Here is a 21,077-nt window from a genome sequence, read left to right on the forward strand (position 1 = left end):
GCTGTTTACTGGATATTGGAGAACTGGGTACTAGGGGTAGGGAAGATTGGTTCTGGAAATGTGACAGGAAATTGAAAGCTTGAGCTTCCTCCTGGCGTGCTATCAGCTGCAGAACCATTGCTTGAGTTGTTCTAAGAAGAACAGAGTCCCTTCCTCTTTCTGCCTCTCAGGTTCCCTTTAATGCCTCAAATGGCAAAGCCCAGCTGGCACTAATCAGCAATGGAGAATGGGGTTCTAGAGTTCCAGGCCCACATCACAAAACAGAATAGAAGGGAGGGTTGGAGCTAAGAGACAACAGTTTAATGACTAGCAGAGTCTATCCCTTTGACTATCCAGCATCGTCCACATCCACGTGAAGTTCTGTACAGCAAAAGCAACATTGCACGTTTGATGAAGAGGAAGAGATCAACCTTTACATAAATGAAGACTTCACATAAATGATGATTCATTCCATCCTCTCTGGAAAATGAGGAGACATGAAGTCCCAGCATTTGTTGCATTCGCCTCTGGATATTTGCTATCAGGAGCAACAGAGGAACACAGCAATAAGAACTTAGTTTTGACTTGCAGGAAGTGTAGTGATTGCTTATTGGTTACAGTGTCACTGGTTTTATATGACATGAGAAACTCCATGTCTGGTGGCCAGAAATTTGAATCTCTACATAGAGAGTCATCACCTTTCACTCAGTTTCCAGATCTATGACAGCACACAGTTTTGGAGTTTCTTGACTGCAGTGGAGGTTGGGTCCCCTTGCTCCTGCCTAAGACACCAAAGAATATCAGATCCCTTAGAATCCAACCTTTCCAAGATCCCTAATTCCCTAAGACATTTTGAAGATCCTGAGGCCCTCAGAGCCCAATAAAATTGTCTAAAACCTTAACTGCACCATTCGTTCCTTTACAGCACGGAGTTGCAAAAGATTGTCACGTTCAGATTCCCTTGGATTTCAGTTAGCTTCTTTGAGACTCTAGAGAGTTTTTGTCCTCCCTAACTTGTGACAGCTAGTCTAGAGATTCTGCAGATCCTTTCACACTGAAACCTCAGAGTGACAACCCAAGACCCATGAAAATACCTGAGACCCTTGAATTTCTACGGCTTCATCCAGCCTCTCAGACCCACAGAATCTCTGAGAATCCATAAGTTCCAGGACCACTTTACATTCCAAATTCCTGCAACCCCTCACACACACTCAGATTCCTGCAATTCCCTTCCTTTTTCCTCCAAGATTTCTCAGTTTCTACTAGGTTCCCAAATCCCTCAGACCTCACAATTCTCACACCAAACCCAGTTCCAGGTCTCCATTCATTTATTCTCCAACCAAAGTCCATGAGGAGATCACCAAAGTCATAGGGCCAGAACCCAGATTTGAGGATCAGTCAAGACTCCCTCCATGAAGTGTGTTATTCAAGCTGTTCAGGGATTGGAGGACAGTGGGTTGGACTGCAGGGAACGGAAGAACATCCAGATAGAGGGTTTCCTCATTACCAAGGGCGTGTCCCTAGAGCCCTCCAATCTCCATGTCACTTCCTTCCCTGCAGCCTAAAATATTCATCCCAAACTTTCTCCCTCAGGACCTCCCAACATTACACATTCTCCAAAACCTCCTGCAATAGAGGCCACTGAAAAATTCAGTACAATCAAATACTCATGACTTGACCTCAAAACCCTCTCCTGATGTGCTCAAGTTACCATGTTCTCCTATGTAAACTCCTTTAAGGCAGGATTAGTTTGCAGGTGTCAGCTCTTTGTGATAAGCAGAAAAGCCCGGGAAGGACAGAAATTGGCCAGAGAATAAACAGGTGAATGCCCATCACGTACCCTAATTAAATGGCCGTCACTTCCAGGATGTTGTCTTCTTCCTGGACTCCTGAGCCAGGCTTTCAAGGAGGGACTAAATATGGGGGGTCAAGAGGGGACGGTCAGAGAGGGAGGAGATCATAGTGCCTGGAGATAACAACAACAGCTCCAAGATGTCGAGGTTACCTGTGCCTGGTGCTGTACTATGAGAACTTTGCCTGGAATATGTTATAAAAATCCTTCCAAGTCTGTGATAAAGGTTTTCCCATTATTCACGTTTCAGGTAAGCGAATTGAGACTGAGAACCACTAAGAGACAGCTGATAAGTAACAGTGCCGAGCACAGATACAGTCCCCAGAACTGTTTGTCTCTTTACTACAGCTGTTCCCCTTCCTTGTCCTTTCCCCCATCTACAGACAGCTAAGGCCATGTGGGAAGAAATTTGAACTCTGGAGTGCTGTGTGTTTCATAACAAACCACAGATCTCAAGTTTCAAACATTTTCCAATACGTGTCAGCAGCTTAGCTGTCATAGTTTGGCTGTTTTCTACCAAGCAGGGGTGGGGAGAAGGTGATGGGAAATACTAAAGCCGTGTCTTGTTTTGTAACAAGTATATGAGTTAACAAACAAATGTTCATGTCTGATGGGAACCATTCACGTGTTCTTGCTCATGGGAAAGGCTGAAAACCTTTGACTCAGAGGTTCTTCCGGATCAGAAACTTAACAGACATTAGTACCACAGTCTCAGAATCAAAACTTAAGCTCAAATTGAGATCACTGGGCAGGAATCATAGTCCTTTAAAATTAAATCTGAATTCTAAAAATCTTACTTTAATACTATATGATCAACTATTCCCGGTTGGAGAACAAATACAGTCATGAAATTCACTTGCCAATCAGTTACTCAACACCCAGAGGCACAGTCACCAGAAGTCTAGTTTCTCTTGTTCCCTTTTGTATGCCCTCCCTGCAACTCTCACACACCAAGACCCATATAGTTAGGATTTTGGACTTAGTTCAAAGGAGCAGTCCTTACTCTCAACCATGATCAGTGGGGCTCTAAACTGCACACCTTCAGAGGAGAGTAATTTGACATTTGTTCATTACAAAAGAACATACCTTTGTTGGGGAGGGTATAGCTTAAGTGGTAGAGCACATGCTTAGAATGCACAGGTCCTGGGTTCAATCCCCAGCATCTCCTCTAAAAATAAGCAAATAAATCTAATTACCTCTCCCATCACCCCCCACCAAAAAAAAACTTAAAAAAAATTTTTTAAAGAAAATGTAAAAAAAACCCAAAAAACCTTTTGACTTTATAACTCCACATCTAGATCATCTCTCCTAGAGATGCACTTGAAAATGTGCAAGGTAACCTCTGCGTGTGGTTATTCATTGCAGGGCTGTTCACAGAGTGAAAACTTGAAAACAACCAAAATGTTCATTCAAAGGATACTGGTTAAATAAATTATGATACATCCATACAGTGGGATATATCCACCAATCCCATCAGAAAATATGAGAGCTTAATGTAGGTACTATTTACAAATTTGAAGACAGTGCTGAAGAAAACCTACAAGACGTTGAAGTGCTCCAGGGCTTACAAAGAGCATCTATTACCACATGTAGGCCTGAAGCCGCTTCTGAAACCAAGACAGACAGTACAGGGGTCAAAGAGAGCCCCCAGGAGAAGTCATGGTTTCTGGTAGAGGAATACAACCTCTCCCATCCCATGGCCCAGAATAAAGATCGCCAGGGAATAAACAATCCAATATTGCTCCCAATGGCCAAGCCCAAACCACAACAGAGGTCAAGGGAGCCTGGGTGACAGTTTATAGAGGTCCCCTAATAAAAGACAGGTTATGGTAGAGATTGGCAGTAGCAGGGCAAATAGAATATCCAGAACAAGTACCATGCAGCCGGAAAAACAAATTTGGAAATAGAACATCCTCCAGGCTATGCTATCAAGTGAATAAAGGGAGATGCAGAAGAGCAGTGGGGCCAATAGTCCTGCTCTGTGTGCTATCCGGTCCTTCTTCCCTTGCAGGCACATGGAAGACTGAACTTCCTGGCTCCCTCACTGCGGTTTAGTAAGGCCACAGTACTATTTCTGGTCGATGGGTGGTGAGAAATAATGTGTGTGTGTCTTCTGAGCAAGAGAATTTAATTGCTGATATGAGACCTTCCAGAGTCATCTCGCCCCTGCCAAGGTGATCATGGAATTACATGTCAAGATGGAACCTGAATGATCACAATGAACAGAGTCACCAGCCAACACGCATTGAATATGGGAAATGAATTTTGCTCTGTTAGGCAAAACCTAGCCCATCCTGACTGATGCAATGGATGTAGTTAGTTATCATTTGTGTGTAGAAGAATACAGTGGAAACTAGTAACATTTAGTATCCTCTGGGTGGGAATTTTGGTTTGGAGAATTTATTTTAAATCACTTTGCACCTCCTGAGTCTTGAATAATGTGAATGTATTACCTGTTTGAAAACGGGAGAAAAATTAAGCAGGTAGGAAGGTGATCTATATCTGCTTCCAAATTAAAACAAACAAAATATAGTGTGACCAGCACAAATCTGTTACTGTATCTGCTGCGGTTGAAGTTTAGTCCCACACAGACTGGGGAATGCTTGGCCACAAAGGTAGTGATGGTCTTTGATGGTTGCGATAATAATGCCCACATAACTCCCACTGTGAACAGGCAGTATTCTACATGTTTAAAATACGTCATTCCATGAAGGGCCGCAAATGGCAAAATACCCTTCTTTCTTATGGGTGAGTTGTATTCCACTACATATATATATATGCTGCATCTTCTTTATCCATTCATCTCTTGATGTGCACTTAGGATGCTTCTGTATCTTGGCAATTAACTATAAATAATGCTGCTATTAATAGCAGCAGGTATGCATCTTTTTTAATTAATTCTTACTTTGTGGTTGGCTTTATTCCTTTGATAACTATGTAAGTTTAAAAAGCTAAAGCTCTAAACATTCTTATAAACAATGAACAGTACATATACATAAATTTTAAAAATATGTGCAGTATATTGTGTATATGTATTTACATGCAATATATTGTATATGTGCAGTCAAATTGTAACAATTCTACCTAATAAAAATGAAAAATGAAAAGAAAGAAAAAAATACGTCATTCCAATCAATCCTCTCAGTATCCCTCTAAGCTAAGTACTATTGTTATATCTATATTATTGACAGCGACATTCCAGCACAGAGATGAGTTTGCCCAAGGTCACATAGCTAGCAACTGGCAGCCTCGACAGCTTTATTACAGAGGCCAGGCTCTGCCCACTGCACTTTGCTGCCTCTCTCGCTAAGAGTTGAGTTCCCCAGTCCTTCCTTCCTCCTTTCCTCCCTTCCTCCCTTCCTTCCTTCCTCCCTTCCTTCTTCTTCTTTCTTTCCTTCTTCTTCTTTCTTTCTTTCTCTTTCTTTCTTTCTTTCTTTTTCTTCCTTTCTCTCTCTCTTTCTTTTCTTTCTTTCTTTCTTTCTTTCTTTCTTTCTTTTTCTTCCTTTCTCTCTCTCTTTCTTTTCTTTCTTTCTCTTTCTTTTCCTTTCTTTCTTTCTTTCTTTCTCTCTCTCTTTCTTTCTTTCTTTCTTTCTTTCTTTCTTTCTTCCTTCCTTCCTTCCTTCCTTCCTTCCTTCCTTCCTCCCTGCCCTCCTTCCTTCCTTCCTTCCTTCCTTTCTCTCTCTCTCTCTCTTTCTTTCTATCTTTTTCTCCAATCTTGAGTTTGCAAGATTGGTTCATGCTCATATGTTCAGCTATGGTTCCCAAATGACTATGGAAAAAGTGAGGTTGGGTCTGATCTGAAGGTTTTTTAGTCTCAGCCTCGCCCTCTGCCTGGACCAGTACCTTCTCACTAATTAACAAGCCTTGGTTTCAAGGAAATCCTCTCCACATTCACTCTTTCTTCTCAGAACTCTGTCCTAGCATCCCAATTGAAAATAAGAATAATAGTTCAAAGAATAATCAACTTCAAAAGAGTGGAGATTAAAATTCCAGTTCTGAATAGGATGTAGTAGGTAAAGGCAGTAAAACATTCCCACTTCCACAGAGTAGTAAAATTTACATTACAAAAAAAAGTATGAATGAAAGAGCTGTAGAAGCCATGAGAATGAGATGAACTGAAACTACAGAGGTCAGGAGCCTTCCAATTACGAGAAATGTTCTTCTCTGTTGGGATTTTCTGAATCTACCTAGAATTGAGGGTTAGAGTTGGCTTGTACAGAGGGTCTCTGATAGGGGAAAGAGAAACCAGTAATACGCTGGTAGTAGCACAGGGATGGTGTGATGGTATGATGTACGGGGAATTTGAGGAACCTCAAACATACAGCATTTCTCAGAGAACATTTGCTGAATTCGAGGGTCTTGGCATGAAGGTGGGGAATAAGCATTTTTAGAAGAAAGTAAATCTCATATATTCTCACCACTAATAGAGGTTTAAAACCTCAGTAGGCAAAAGGGACCTGCCTCAGATACCCAGCCAGTCCCACCTATATTTGTGAGAGTTTTATTCGGGGGGTATGAACAGGTAGCTAAAAAGCTAAGCACAATTTCTCCAACCAGCATCACTTCTGAAGAATTTCAGGGCTGAGTAGATGGAAACCCACCAGATTCTAATTGAAAGCGCAGGGTGGAGATATGCGACTCCTGATGAATGTGGAAGAAACAATGATGAACTGAGTCTTACTAAAACTGGAATTGTAGTTCCAACACAGCTCACTCCCTGCTGTTTTGAAATCATCGGCTGTTCATCCTATCTGTCAGCCAGAAGAAATGAGAAAGCCTCTGGGATGGTAACTGTCTGGCACACCACTGGTTTGTTTAGTCATTATGTCTGCCATACAAAATTACACTAGCTAGATACAGGAAGAGGAAAATGAGAATGATAATCTTGCAGAGAAAACAAAATAAAAGACCTACAAGCAATTTAGATATGAGAGTAAATGAACAAGGATTGTAATGTGGCTTTCATAAATACGGTAAAGAAAGTAGAGGATAACATAGATAAATGTATGGGAAATGGAGAATTCCCAAAGAGGACTGGAATTCAAAAAAAAAATCAAATAAATGCTTTACCATTACTGGTTTATGCAATTGTCTTTTAAACCAGTTAGGAGAAGAAAGAGAGAAATATTTTCCCTATATTCTATTTTTACCTACATAATTACCTTTATTGATGCTCTTTATTTTTTTAATTAACTAATTATATTTTTATTGGGGGAAAGTAATTAGGTTTTTATTTATTTATCTCTAATGGAGGTACTGGGGACTGAACCCAGGACCTTGTGCATCCTAGGCACAATCTCTACCACTGATCTATACCCTCCCCACTGCTCTTTATTTCTTTATATGTGTTCAGTTGTCTTCTGGTATCATTTCATTCAACCTGAAGAAGTTCTTTTAGTGTGGAAATCTACTAGCAATGGATTCTCTCTCTTAATCTTTTTAAATCTGGGAATGTCTTAATTTCACGTACCTTTTTGAATGATAGTTTTTGCTGGATGTTCTTTTTTCCCCCTTCTTTCTTTCTTTCAGCTCTTTGGATATGTCACCCTACTGCTTTCTGACCTTGAAAGTTTCTGACAAGAAGTCAGCTTGCTTGATGTGAGTCACTTTTTTCTCGCTGCTTTCAGAATCTTTGATGGCTAACAGTTTGAGGGTGTTTTGTCAGAGTGCAGATCTGTTAGGAACATAAAATATCCAGCACCAACAAGGCAAAGTTTACAATGACTGGCATCCAATCAAAAATTACCAGGCATACATGCATGGGAGATCTGTCATTAAATGTCACCCATGTGCCAGGAACATTCCTGACATTATTCATTTGTTTTATAACAAATTTTGAGTTCTGGGCCAGGCACTGAATTACAGGCTGGGATGTAAAGTATTACTTCCGTTTTGCCCATGAAGAAGCTGAGGTATAGAGACATTCAGTAAATCTTTGAATGTCACATAGCTTTTAAGTGATAGAATCAGGATTTGAATCCAGATCTACTGACTGCAAAGCCCAGGCTCTTTCTATATATTACACTGGAGGGAAAAGCAAAAGAGTATAATTGGTTAACAGGTGTAAAATAATCTAGCCCCATAAGACCCTAATTTTTTCTGAACAAAACATTTCAGAATCAAATTACCCTAGCTGCCATTTTAAAATATTTCCTTTTTTATAAATTGACTTTTTACAGATGATACGAGTTAAATTCGCATCAACAATCAGTTCTTGACACTGGCAACTAATTTTGTAAATGGAATATTCTTGGGATCAGTGATCCCATATTAAGAAAAATTGTGCACTTTCTCTGTCTTCATAGGACTTTGGATGACACTGGTGTATGCATTCAAAACTCTGCAAATGTTTGTGCAAGATTTGTATCTTTCATGACATCTTAAATTTTAACCTCAAAAAATTGTAAACTAGGGGGAAAAAATCCATCTACGCACAGCTACACAAAACATGATTCAATAAACAGAAGGAAAGCCATCCAGTTGGTAATAGGAAGGGGATGGCCTTTTCACCTTCAGGAAACATTGCCCTTTCCGTGTCAGGAAAAGACGGCTACATCTGTGGCTCAGATTCTTGTAGGCAGGCAAGCCTGGTTTTAGAGATTGAGCTAGTTTTGTTTTGTTTTGTTTTGTTTTGTTTTTTTGCTCTTTTCTCTGTGGGATGAAAAATAGGGTCATCAACAGAGTGAGATGGGAGGAAAAGGTCTTGGAGGTTTGAGGGGGCAGGAAAAAGCATGAGAGTTGGGGGTCAAGGAGAGGCCAATTAAAGATGAGGAGGGTTCAGCTGCCCTTGGTGTGTGTGTGTTTCAGTGCCTTCCATTACACCAGCGCTTCCCAATAGGGTTGGACTTTGCCCCCCAGTGGACGTTAAATAATGTCTGGAGTCATTTTTGATTTTTACATCTAGGGGCGGGGCTGCTACTGATATCTAGTGGGTAAAGACCAGAGAGGCTGCTAAACGTCTTCCCATGCCCAGCATAGCCTCCCACCTCTGAAGAACTACCTAGCCCCAAGTAGTGCTGAGGCTGAGAAAGCTCCCAGTACATCCCTCCCCACCCCCACGTTCCCTCTGCAGCTGCAGAGCAAGTCAGACTGCAAGAGGAACTCAAAGCCCCTTAAACCTCCCCTTCTCATGAACCCCAAGTTCCCCAGTAAGGCAGTCCAAATCAGGCCCCTCTCAACCCAGTTCTAGGGTCAGGGAAAAGTCACTTGCCGGGTTCAGGTAGATCCAGTACTGCCTCCCTCCGACAGAAGTATAGATACCAAAAAAAGTAGAGAGAATTAATCATAATCAAGGCTTTACCCCTCTTCCAGGATGTGCCCTAACCTGCCTTTCTGGGACTTAAGCAATACCATGGGCCCCACCTCCATCCCAGCATGTGCCTGGGACCTTGGGTATCAAATTCCCCAGAATCTCCAGCCACTTCTTCCCCACCCACCACCCACCCCCTCCCCATGGGAACGACAACCATGGTGTACACCAAAGGACCTGTGGGGGCACCCACACCTCCACTCCCAGGCCCTTGACTTCTGGGGCTCTCTCCCTCACCCCAGCCCCACCCCAGGAACTGGAGTCCTCATCCAGCTTCAGGTTTTTGCAGTCTGCCCTTCTCATCTGACCAGGAGTTGAGTAATGATGGCTAGTTTCTGGTGCAGAAGCCAAAAACAGACACACCTGGTGGAGAGCTTGGGAGAGAGGCATCATTCCATCTGGCTGTGAGCCCTGGCCCCACTCAAGGTAAGGCAGGAAGATGGGTGGGATTAAAAGTCACTGGGAGAACTAGGAGAAAGTGGGGCAGGGAGGTGTGGACAGAGATGATTTAAGAGCAGCCCCTGCCCTCAAGGCACACTCAGAGCTCCTGGGCACACACTGGCAGCAGCCACTGCCAGTCCAGCCAGTCAGCTCCAGAACCCACCTCAGCTGCCCCTGCAGCTCAGCAGGTAAAGGCAGGGTGCTGGTCACAGGGAGGAGGTGGCTTTCAAGAGAGGGGATCGCTGGCTCCACCTCCTGTCTCTGAGATGGGTTGGGGCCTTTCTTGTTATCTCCTCTGCAGGTTCTCAGGGTCTCTGGGTCTGTCTCTCTGGGGTTCCCTCTGGGACTCTGTTCTTTCACTTGTCAAGGTGTTTCAGAGCTCCTGGGCACCGTGTACTGGCGCTTTACCCAGCAGGTGGCGTTTCTCTCTGGAATGTGACCCCTGGGTTCAGAACACTCTTCTGTCTGTTTCTGCTTCTGCCCTCCCTACGTCTCAGTCCTTCTTGGTCTTTGTCTCTGCCTGGCTCTGTCTAACGTTCCCTGTCTGTCTGCTCCCTGACTCTCTCTTCCTCCATGTCTCTCCTTTCTGTGTAGCTCTCTTTTCTATCTCTGTCACTGTCTTCGCCCGCAACCCCTGTGTCTGGCTTCGCCTCTTCCTCTCTCTGTCTGTCCCTCCCCACACACTTTATCACTCTTTCAGTGTCCATCTCTGTGTCTCTCAGTGAGTATCTATCTCGATCTCGCCAACTCTCTCTCCTCTCTTTCTCTAGCTCTGGGTCTCTCTAGTTTTGTCTCCTTTCTCTAGTCTCTGTCAGCCTCTCTTTCTGTGATTATTCTCTGTCTGGCTCTCTATCTGCATCCTGATTTGTCTGTCTCTGTCCCTGTGTGTCTCCATCTCTCTTTATCACTGTATCTGTGTGAGAGTCAGTCTCATGAAAGATGGTAGATAGATGGATGGATGGATGGATGGATGGATGGTTGGATGGATGGGTGGACGGATAGATAGATGGATAGACAGGTGACAGGCAGGTATTTATAGATATTTAGATGTCTCACTTTGCTTTTCTGTGTCCTCATTATCTCCATGTGCAATTCTCTGTCTCTGTTAGTCTCTGTCTCTGTCTTTATCTCCCTTCTGCCCTTCTCCAACTGTCTCTGTCCCTATCTCTGTCTGTCTCTCTGTATTCTGACTACCTCTGCCTGTTTTCTGACTGTCTCCATGCCCTTTCTCTCTCCCCTCCTCCCCACCCCCCTCCTCTTTCTCCGCATCCCCTGGCCTCTCCATATCTCTGCCTCTCTCTGCTTCCTTTCTTCTCTACATCGGCCCCCATTTCCTGGGAAAGGCAAGTTCCAGAAGGAGATGAGGAGTGAAGGGATTCCACTCTCCCCAGCCCTGCCTTCTCCCTTTTTGCCCACTTCCAACACCTGCAGCTGCCTTCACCATGGACAGTATGAGCACAGCCATCTTGCTCCTGCTCCTGGCTCTCATCTATCTGTTCCTGACCATCAGCTCAAAGGGCAAAGGCCAGCTGCCTCCAGGCCCCAGACCTCTCCCATTCCTGGGAAACCTGCTGCAGCTTCGCTCCCAAGACATGCTGACCTCCCTCACCAAGGTGCAAAGGCCTAAGCCTGGGTGAAGGGGAGGGACAAGGGAGAGGGATCCCAAGGCCCCACCCTGACCCTGTGACTTCTGTCTTCCTATCCTCAGCTGAGCAAGAAGTACGGCTCAGTGTATACAGTGTACCTGGGGCCCAGACGGGTGGTGGTCCTCAGCGGGTACCAAGCCGTGAAGGAGGCCCTTGTGGACCAAGGGGAGGAGTTTAGTGGCCGTGGCGACTACCCTGTCTTTCTCAACTTCACTAAGGGCAATGGTAAGCCTGCTCTTCATCTCCTCCACCCCCAACCCATTCCACAGTAAGGGAGAGGATAAGGGTAGGAGACTGTCCTCCCAATTTTGGTGACACTCAGGGCCTCTGATCTCACCAACGACATCAGATGGGATGCAGCCAGGCAGTACTCGTCTAAGGTCAAGTCTGTCCCACCTTTGCCACCCCCAAATCCCACCGCCATCTTGAATTACACTTCCATGCAATTTTTATCTCCATCTAACTCCAGCCCCTCTCTCATCCCAACCCCTATCTCCATCCTAACCACGTCATCAAATTTCTGTCTCAGTTAAGTGGCTAAATTATTTGGCCCCAGCTCACACTGTCCACTTCTACCCAATCCCCAGCAAGCATACCTCCACATTCCCCATTTCAACCTCAACTCCATCTCTATCTGCAACACTGACTATATCTCATTCCAACCTTCATTCCCATCATTAACCCTCTCCCAATCCCCATGTTAAAAATCTATGATCAAGCCCATCCTAGTCCTTTAGTCAAACTGAACTCCACCATCATTTTTCTCCCCAGCCCCAGCCCCATCTTCTACCCCCAATCACCTACTGAGGTTGTCGGTCCCCAGTTCCCATTGTCAACCTTAACTTCACTCCCACCACCAAAACCAATCCCACCACACATCTACCAAACCCCAAGCTCCATCTCAACCCCAATCTACCAATCCTTCTTATTCTACCTAACTCCATCCCTATCACCAACCTCAAACCCAATTTATCATCAATCCCATAATCTCCCCTCATGCCCCATTTCTATTTTCATCCCATTTCACATCCAACTTCATCCCCATCCATCCAGCAATTCACATCACCAACTCCAAACCTCTCCTATCTTGAGACCCTGTCCTCCTTATGCTTGGAAATCACCTAGTCTTGTAGGAGTTTTTTTTTTTTTTAACACAAATCTCTTATTCAGAGGAAGTCATATGGCAAGGCCAAAGAAAGAAAGAAAGAAAGAGAGAGAAAGAGAGAGAGAGAAAGGGGAGAGAGAAAGGGAGAGAGAGGAAGGAAGGAATGAAGGAAGGAAGGAAGGATGGAAGGAAGGAAGGAAAGAAGGAAGGAAGGAAGGAAGAGGGGGGAGATGTTTTGATTAAAAAGGGGGTCCTGGAGACCGCATCCTGGACAATTCCTCTCCCCCTAAAGAATCTCTAGGGTTCCCTCTTGCCCTTCACTAGATGGGTCCCAGCTGCCCATGATTTGGAGTCAGAGCATTCTGGTTAAAAAAAAAATGAGGGGTATGGGTATAGCTCAGTGGTAGACATGCACGAGATCCTGGGTTCAATCCCCATTACCTTCATTAAAAAATAATAATAATTTTAAAAATAATAATAAATAAATATTTTTTAATTTAAAAATAAGTGAAAAAGAGCACCTAGGTGTATTCAATACACTTTCTGCCTTCATGTCCCCTGGGCTTAATCTTATGACCTCACCTGTCCAGGTACATCGGATTCAAGGAGGTGGAGACAGGGCAGCTGAGAAACTCACCTTGCTACTTTTACACAGAAAACATCAGGATATATACATCATCTGTTACTAAAAAATAGCTACCATCTAATTACTCAGTACGCAGCACAGAGGGTAACAGCAGGGTTCTGCCACTTAACAGCAGGTACCTTTGGGTGAGTGATCTCCCCTCTCTGACCTTCAGTCTACCATCAGAGAAAGTTTTGACCAGAGGTGGATGAGATAATGCATACATTGTAAGGGCAACATACTATACCTTTTTCCTCCTTACATCCAGTTCTCTGCTAGTTCCAGAGGAATCAGAGATGAACACATCTGTAACAATATCCTATTGTAGCTCCCAGGGCAGTGGGAGACACAACTTACTCACCAGACTGTGACCACAGCGTGGTCAGGATGGGGAAAGTCGGGGGAGCCATAGGAGCCCAGAGGAAACACCTGAGCCGGCCAGGGAGGAAGGGCCAGCAAACGCTTTCTGGAGGGAGGAGGGGCCTCTAAGCTGACACCTAAAAGATGAACGTGACCGGTCAGGAGCACTTGGGGGGAAGAGTGTTCTGGAAGAAGGACCAGCCTGTGCTAAGACTCTGTGAGTCCAGGGAGAGAAGAGACCAGGTCTGTCTTTTTCTCCCTCCTTTTTCAGTTTTATTACGTAGAATGATTACAGTTCGACTGCACACACACCAGAACCAGGTCTGTCTTTTTCTCCCTCCTTTTTCAGTTTTATTATGTAGAATGATTACAGTTCGACTGCACACACACCAGAACCAGGTCTGTCTTTTTCTCCCTCCTTTTTCAGTTTTATTATGTAGAATGATTACAGTTCGACTGCACACACACCAGAACCAGGTCTGTCTCGCTCCTGGATGAGTTGCCAGAGTCTCAGTGCTCATTTTTCTTGCCTCTCTCCCGCATTTGTGCACTCACAAATCAATAAGCAACCACCAGCACCTCCTGTGTGATAAGCCCTGCACTGGATGATGCTCAGGACACAGTGGTGACCAAGACAGATCCCCTACCCTGCCTTCACTGTTTAGTGAAGGAGACAGCCCATTGCCAGAGTGGTCAGGTCTGTGATGGCGGAAACAGGAGCAGAGTGATCAGGACTGTGGTGAGGGAAGCCCAGGCCCCTAGAAAAGCACAAAGGAGGCACCTGATCCAGCCTGGAGGGTCGAGAAGGGCTTACCTTCTTGGAAGGGCTTGGGGAAGATTCCAAACTTGCAGTCTGTCTCTTATCAAACATCAGGGAAGGGGACTCAAGACAGCGATGGTCTTGGGAACAAGTCATCGGTTGATCTGGCCCCTCCTCTTCTCCCCAGGCATTGCCTTCTCCAATGGGGACCGATGGAAGGTCCTGAGGAGATTCTCTGTTCAAATTCTGCGCAACTTCGGGATGGGGAAGAGGAGCATTGAGGAGCGGATTCTGGAGGAAAGCAACTTCCTGCTGGCAGAGCTTCGGAAAACTGAAGGTTGGAGTCTCGGGATGCAGCCATATCCCTCATTCACATCTTTCCTACTTAGTGGTCAGGACTGTCAGATCCCACAGCGTGGGTATGAACTCAAAACTGGTGGCTTCTCACTTAGTCCACGATAATAGAGGAGCCCCCTGGAGGCGCCCCAAGGAAACTCAGATGTGGTGCTGTGTTTCCTTGAAGGACGGCAGAATGTTATGGTTGCTTGGATGGGCTGTGTCTGGGTGGTATTCTGAATGCTGCTCGTGTAAATGTGGTGGATGACATGATGATGCTGCTCTTGAGAACTCACCACATGGTGGGGGGCCTGTGCTAAGCACGTTTTCATGCATAAGCCCTTAAGCCTCAGAACAATCCATTTTGCAGATGAGAAAATCAGGGCACAGTGTGGTTAAGTAACTAGCTTGAAGTAACAAAGCTAGTAAGTAGAGGAGCCAAGATTTAAACCCTTGTTTCACTAACACCCAAGTCCATACTCAATGTATGAATGTCCATTTACCAAGTGCTTATTGGATACCAGGCACTAGGCTGAGCTCTTTGCATGTGTTAACAAGTTGCACCCTCCCAGCAAGCCTAGAAGTTATTACAGTTGATGAAGCTGAGGCCCAGAAAGGTTGTCATGTGGCCAGGAAGTGGCAGAGCTGGGATATAAACCCAGTCAAACTGTCAATCATGAAAAAAAAAGTTAATAAAATAACCAGCAGTTAGATGGTGCTTACCATATGCCAGCATTGTTCCAAGAACTTCGTGTATATTACCTCCTTGAGATATCACCCAAACCTAAGAAGTAGGTACTATTATAAGCCATAATTTACAGGAGAATAAATTGAGGCAGAGATAGATAAACAGCCCTCTATCCTGATCTCCAAATCTTGCTGGCTTTGGGGGCAGGGGTGCAGGAGGAGTGGCAGGTGATGCTGCAGGGATTACATGATGTGATGTTAAGCCAAAGGTTAATAACTGCCTGTATACTTCCTGTTGCTGCTGCAGCAAATTGCCACAAATTTAGTGACTTAAGACAAATTTACTCTCCTATAGTTCTGGAGATGCAAAATCTAAACTGGGTCAGTGGGACTGGTCGGCTTTCTGGAGGCTCTAGGGGAGAATCGGATCCCTTGCCTTTTCTAGCCTCTAGAGGCTACCTACGTTCCTCAGTTCATGGCCCCTTCCTTCATCTTCAAAGCCAGCAACACAGCTTCCTCCAGTCCCTTCCCCAACGTTGCCTCCCATCATCAGCTTTTCTTACTCAGACTCTTCTTTACAAGGGCCCTTGTAATTACATTGGGCCCACTCAGATAATCCAGAATAATCTTTCCATCTCAGGAGCTTTAATCACATATGCACAGGTGCTTGGAAATTGGACATGGACATCTTTGTCAGGGGGCATTATTCAGCCTACCACACCACCTTGGTTTGTAACAAGTTCATGATAGGTAAAGCCCTTAGCTAATCACTTCCCAGCCACCCACTCGCTGACTCCTTATAACAGTCCCATGAAGAGAAGACTATCCTCAAGCCCATTTTACAGATGATAAAACTGAGGCTCAGAGAAGGGAAATCAGTCCACTCATGTCACACCTAGACTAAGAGACCAAGCCATGATCCAAACTATGTCTACCAAACAAACTCCAGACCCAGTTTTCTGGGCGGTGCTATTCTTGTCGGAATGTGTTGTTTTTGTATTATTTTCTGTAATCTGTTCGGTTATCAGATCATTGGGTGTTAGGTATTTTGCTGTGTGTCATTGCTGGGTGAGGATGCAGCATCATCAGGCACTGCGTCTAATGTGTTGTATGTTGTGCATAGGTGGTATTGTATTGTGTATGTTGTGGGTTGTGTCGCCAGGAATAGCCGTCCTACTGTTTGGCATTGTTGTCCATGTGCTGTAGGGTGGTGTGGGTTCTGTGCTGTCTGTTGCGTTGCCAGATACTTTTGCAGTGTTGTTATGTTTCATGTTAGGTGGCGAGGAGCGTCCGTTCTGTGCTGCAAGTCACGTTGTCACGGTTGGGTTGGATGTCGTGAACTCTAGTGCTGTCGCTGCATGGGGTCTGGTGTGTTACACACTGTGTCTCCCTAGCCGCGTCCCCCGACCCATTCCCACCCTCACCCTCAGGTGAGCCCTTCGACCCCACGTTTGTGCTGAGCCGCTCCGTGTCCAACATTATCTGCTCTGTGATCTTCGGCAGCCGCTTCGACTACGAGGACGAGCGTCTGCTCAACATTATCCACCTCATCAATGAGAACTTCCAAATCATGAGCAGCCCCTGGGGAGAGGTCAGGAGGCCTAGTTACACGGGGGATAGCGTTGGGAGTCCAGACAGTCCAGGGACATAGGGGAAACAGTGGGCAGGAAAGGAATTGTGATTGGCCCTGCCTGGCCCCGCCCCACTTCAGTCTGATCCTGCCCCCGAGGTAGACGACCCCGCCCACTCCGCGGAGGCTCTACCAGCACGTAGCCTTCCCCCGCCCCATGCTCCGCCTCTCCAGAACCTAGATGCCCCTCAAGACCCCGCCCTGCCTGTCTGACCTGGCTGGGGCGCGCGCGCACAGACACACACACACACACACACACACACACACACACACACACACACACACACACACACACACACACACACACACAGCCTGCCTACTCCTCCAAATCCCTCCGACTCTGCTCCATCCCCAGTTGTACAATATCTTTCCGAGCCTCCTGGACTGGCTTCCCGGGCCGCACCGATGCCTTTTCCAGAACTTCGGGCGCATGAAGGACCTCATTGCCCGCAGCGTCCGTGACCATCAGGCCACCCTCGACCCAGAATCTCCCCGGGACTTCATTGATTGCTTCCTTACCAAGATAGCACAGGTAAGCCCTGCCTGGACGTACCATCTCTGGTCTGACCTGCTATCCTGCCTCAAACCAACAAGGATCCCCAACCGAGCGGTTTTGGCTCTGATCTCCCCACAGGTGGAAAGTGAGGCTGGAACACCTGGCTCTGCTAGGCTGGCGCCTGGTGCCATTGGGGCTTCCGCCAATTCATTAAGAAATCCTTAAGGATCTGGTCCTTGCGGGCCCTGAGGCTATTTTCCCTACCTTGTGCCTTGCGCGATCCCCAGCTCCCGCAAGGAAAGGAAGTTAAACAGGAGGGACTGAACTGGCACCCAGTAGCAGTTGTGTAGGTCTGTGGGGAGTGGGTCGCACAGGCCGGCAGCCCACAGGATATCCCGGCCCTGGCTCACATCCCCACCCCTTAACCCCCGCAGGAGAAGCAGGACCCGCTAAGCCACTTCCATATGGACACACTACTGATGACCACACATAATCTGATCTTTGGCGGCACCGAGACCGTGGGCACCACGCTGCGCCACGCCTTCCTTGTGCTCTTGAAGTACCCAAAAGTGCAAGGTGGGAGCGCCGGGAGCCTGCGGGGTGGGGAGACCCGCCCCACCCAGCGCGGTGGAGCACAGCCGCCCCGCCTGCCTCTAAGCCCCGCTCACAATGAGCTCCCGCCCAATACGCCTTAAGTCAAAGCCTCCAGCTTGTGCCTGGATCCCACAGCCAAACCTGCAAACCCACCGGAGGCCGACCACACCCACGTAGTTCCCAAGGTCCGCACACAGCCTACCTCGACCCAGACTTCGTCCACACAGCTCGGAAATCCCGCCAAGAGCCTCAGCCACTGGACCTGCCCCTGAACCCATCCCCTCCCACACAGTCTGACCCTCTGGCACGGCATTGTCTGCAACCCCGCCTCCCCAAATCCCGCCTCTGGGTCATTATTCCTGCCTGGAACCCTGGCCTCCAGGACACAGTATAGACACCGACAGGATCTTTGCTGCCTGCCCCACCCCCGATTTCTCAGCTCTCCCGCACAGCCCACTCACTCCATCCATCCTTCTGTGGGCCTAGGCCTTAAAAATCTCGTTGCAATTTCATCAGGGACCTGGACTCAAGGCAGTCCCAAAGCCCCGCCCGCACAACCCCGCCCTTAGGATCCCTGGCATAAACTAAACTTTCGCCTTCTCCTATATTTCTGAACCCAACCCTTCCCTCCGAAGCTCTGGCTAACCTTCACATACACCCCTGCAGCGGTCCCCCACTGGAAAGTGCCGACTGGACTCCTTCCACACGCACGCACACACCTCTTCTTAACACAGTCGAGCCTGCTGATACCCTCAACAATGCTCCCCTCTCCATTTCCAGCCCGCGTCCAGGAGGAGATCGACCGCGTGGTGGGTCGCGAGCGGCTGCCAGCGCTGGAGGACCGACCGGCCATGCCCTATACAGATGCGGTGATCCATGAGGTGCAGCGTTTCGCAGATGTCATTCCCATGAGCTTGCCGCACCGGGTGATTCGGGACACGGCCTTTCGAGGCTTCTTGCTACCCAAGGTTCGCTGGACACCTGGCAAATGACACTGGAACCTTAGGAAGATGCATCCCAAGCTCTTATAATGGGCATCGGCGGCTCTAGCAAGGAAGATTCCAGGCCTAGCAATCAGCCCCCTGGACCTTAGCAACTGGCATCCCAAGCCCTAGCAACAGACATGAAGCCCTTAAATCCAGAACCTCAGCCCCTTTCCAGGACCCTGTTCTGAACCTGGAGCAGACCCCCTCTCTATGACAGGTCCTCATCCTAGGACCCCTCTCCCAAATCCTCAGGGTCTGAGACTTCATTCTGGGGATCCTCTGAGCCTGAACACTGTTCTCAGAGACCTCACCCCCTCCCCAGAACCCCCAAATCTGTTCCTAAAGGAGGGTATCCAGCATCCTGCCTCCGACCCAACAAAACAGCTTCCAGTACCCATCACTGGGAATCCTAGACACCCACATACATTTCCTGGATCCCTGGTGGAGTCCTATGCTTCACCACCCCTTATCAAGTCCCCAGGACTCCCAGCCCTATGGCATGGAAATCCTAGTTTGGGAACCTCCTAGCCCTTCTACACCACTAATTCTGCCTCCCCACCTACATAGGGCACGGATATCATCACCCTCCTTAATACAGTCCACTACGACCCCAGCCAATTTCTGACGCCTCAGGAATTCAACCCTGAGCATTTTCTGGATGCCAGTCAGTCCTTCAAGAAGAGCCCTGCCTTCATGCCCTTCTCAGCAGGTGAGAGCAGTGGGGACAAGAATCAGTCTTTCTGGCCTGGTATTCCACTTACATTCCCCAGTCCTAATCTCACTCCCCAAACCTTGCTTCTTCATCCCACCCCAACCTCAGGTTTGGATGTGCAAAGACATTCATTCTCCTTCCCAGCTCTGCTCCTACAGGCGGATAATGACTGAAATCCTTGAGGAGCGAGGCAGGGAGACAGGATGATAATTTAACTTGGATGTGGTCACTGTCAGTCTCTCCACTGGGTGGTGCAGTTGAAGTGGTTCTAGTTTTTCTTGGCTTTGGTCTTTACCCTTCTGGAAAAAAAAAAAAAACCTTTCCTGCTTAACTCAGTATTAGAAAAGGGGGTGGGGGTGGGTAATAATAGGTAACTTATCGTATTGCCTACTGTGTGTCCGGTACTGCCTCTGAGGACTATCAGAGTGATGGCTAAGAGCTAGACTTTGCAGCCAGACCCCAGCGTTGTGAGCTTCTAGCTGTGTGGTCTTGGCTGTGTTCCTTCACCTCTGTGTACCTCGATTTTTACATCTATAAACTGGAGATCATAAAAGCGCCCTTCTCTTGGCGTTGTTATGAGGATTAGATTAATTAATAGCAGTTTGGTGCTCAGAGCAGTGCTACCACCTACTAAAACTGACATGAGCATTATATTCTCACTGCTTCAGCTGCCTTTGCCATTCACGACAACCTAATGAGGCACTATTATCATTCCCATTTCAGATACCTACCCAGAAACTGTGGCTTGACCAAGATCGCAAAGCTAGTAGTGGCAGAACTGAGATTCAAACCCATGCATTTGCATTTGTAGCAGGTCCACGAATTACTTAAACTGTCTTTCCCAGACCTTTAGATGGGTGGGTCTGTCATGTCCCCAACAGTCGGCTTCATACGTTTTCCTCTAAAAGTTGGAAGAGCCCCTCACCCCATCTTATCTCCTCGCTCCTCCCCACCCTTTCACCCTGCAGGACGTCGGCTGTGCCTGGGTGAGTCGCTGGCGCGCATGGAGCTCTTCCTCTACTTCACTGCCATCCTGCAGAACTTCTCTCTGCAGCCGCTGGGGGCGCCCGAGGACATCGACCTGACCCCGATCAGCTCGGGTCTCGGCAATTTGCCGCGGCCTTTCCAGCTGCGCCTGCGCGCGCGCTGACGCCGCATCCTTTCCAGATTCGCCTGGGAGAAATGAGGCCCGCACAGAGGGCTTGTTCCCTCAGTCTTCTCGTTCCACTGTGCCCCATCCTCTCGCCGTCACACTTGCTTCCCCTCACGTTGCGCATGCCACATGCCCATCCCCCATCATTCCTGTCTTTACTGGGTCTGCGCCCCTAGAGGTAGAGAAAGCCGCGGGGAAGAGGAAGCTGATGCCCTGTTTTACCCACAGAACTCATTCTATATTGCACTCCTTTTGGGGGGCTTTTTGTATCATTTCCCAGTAAATTATCTTTATAATAGATTCAAAGCTGCCTTGGCTGAATTAAAGGGAGGAAGACAGTCCCCTGGGATGGGGAGAAGGAAGGTCTGGCTACAGAGAGGGGAGGCACCTGGCTGTGCCGAGTTCG

General features: G+C 47.1%; 1 protein-coding gene across 2 annotated transcripts; it reads left to right on the forward strand.

Annotated features, from left to right (window-relative positions):
* Positions 1–9,453: 9,453 nt before the first annotated feature.
* Positions 9,454–20,970, forward strand: LOC102541268 (cytochrome P450 2F5). Of its 2 annotated transcripts, none has more exons than XM_072967013.1 (10): positions 9,454–9,566; positions 11,013–11,194; positions 11,290–11,452; positions 14,265–14,414; positions 16,531–16,691; positions 17,086–17,262; positions 17,661–17,802; positions 18,601–18,788; positions 19,374–19,515; positions 20,487–20,970. In XM_072967013.1, exons 2-10 carry the CDS (start codon positions 11,024–11,026, stop codon positions 20,666–20,668), a joined length of 1,476 nt encoding a protein of 491 aa, XP_072823114.1. In that variant the 5' UTR covers positions 9,454–9,566; positions 11,013–11,023; the 3' UTR covers positions 20,669–20,970. The 2 variants fall into 2 exon arrangements, with proteins under 2 accessions (XP_072823114.1, XP_006215059.1); XM_006214997.4 differs by lacking the exon at positions 9,454–9,566 and adding an exon at positions 9,676–9,769.
* The last annotated feature ends 107 nt before the right edge of the window (positions 20,971–21,077 follow it).

The sequence above is a fragment of the Vicugna pacos genome, chromosome 9 (assembly GCF_048564905.1).
Source record: "Vicugna pacos chromosome 9, VicPac4, whole genome shotgun sequence".
NCBI classification, from domain to species: Eukaryota; Metazoa; Chordata; class Mammalia; order Artiodactyla; family Camelidae; genus Vicugna; species Vicugna pacos.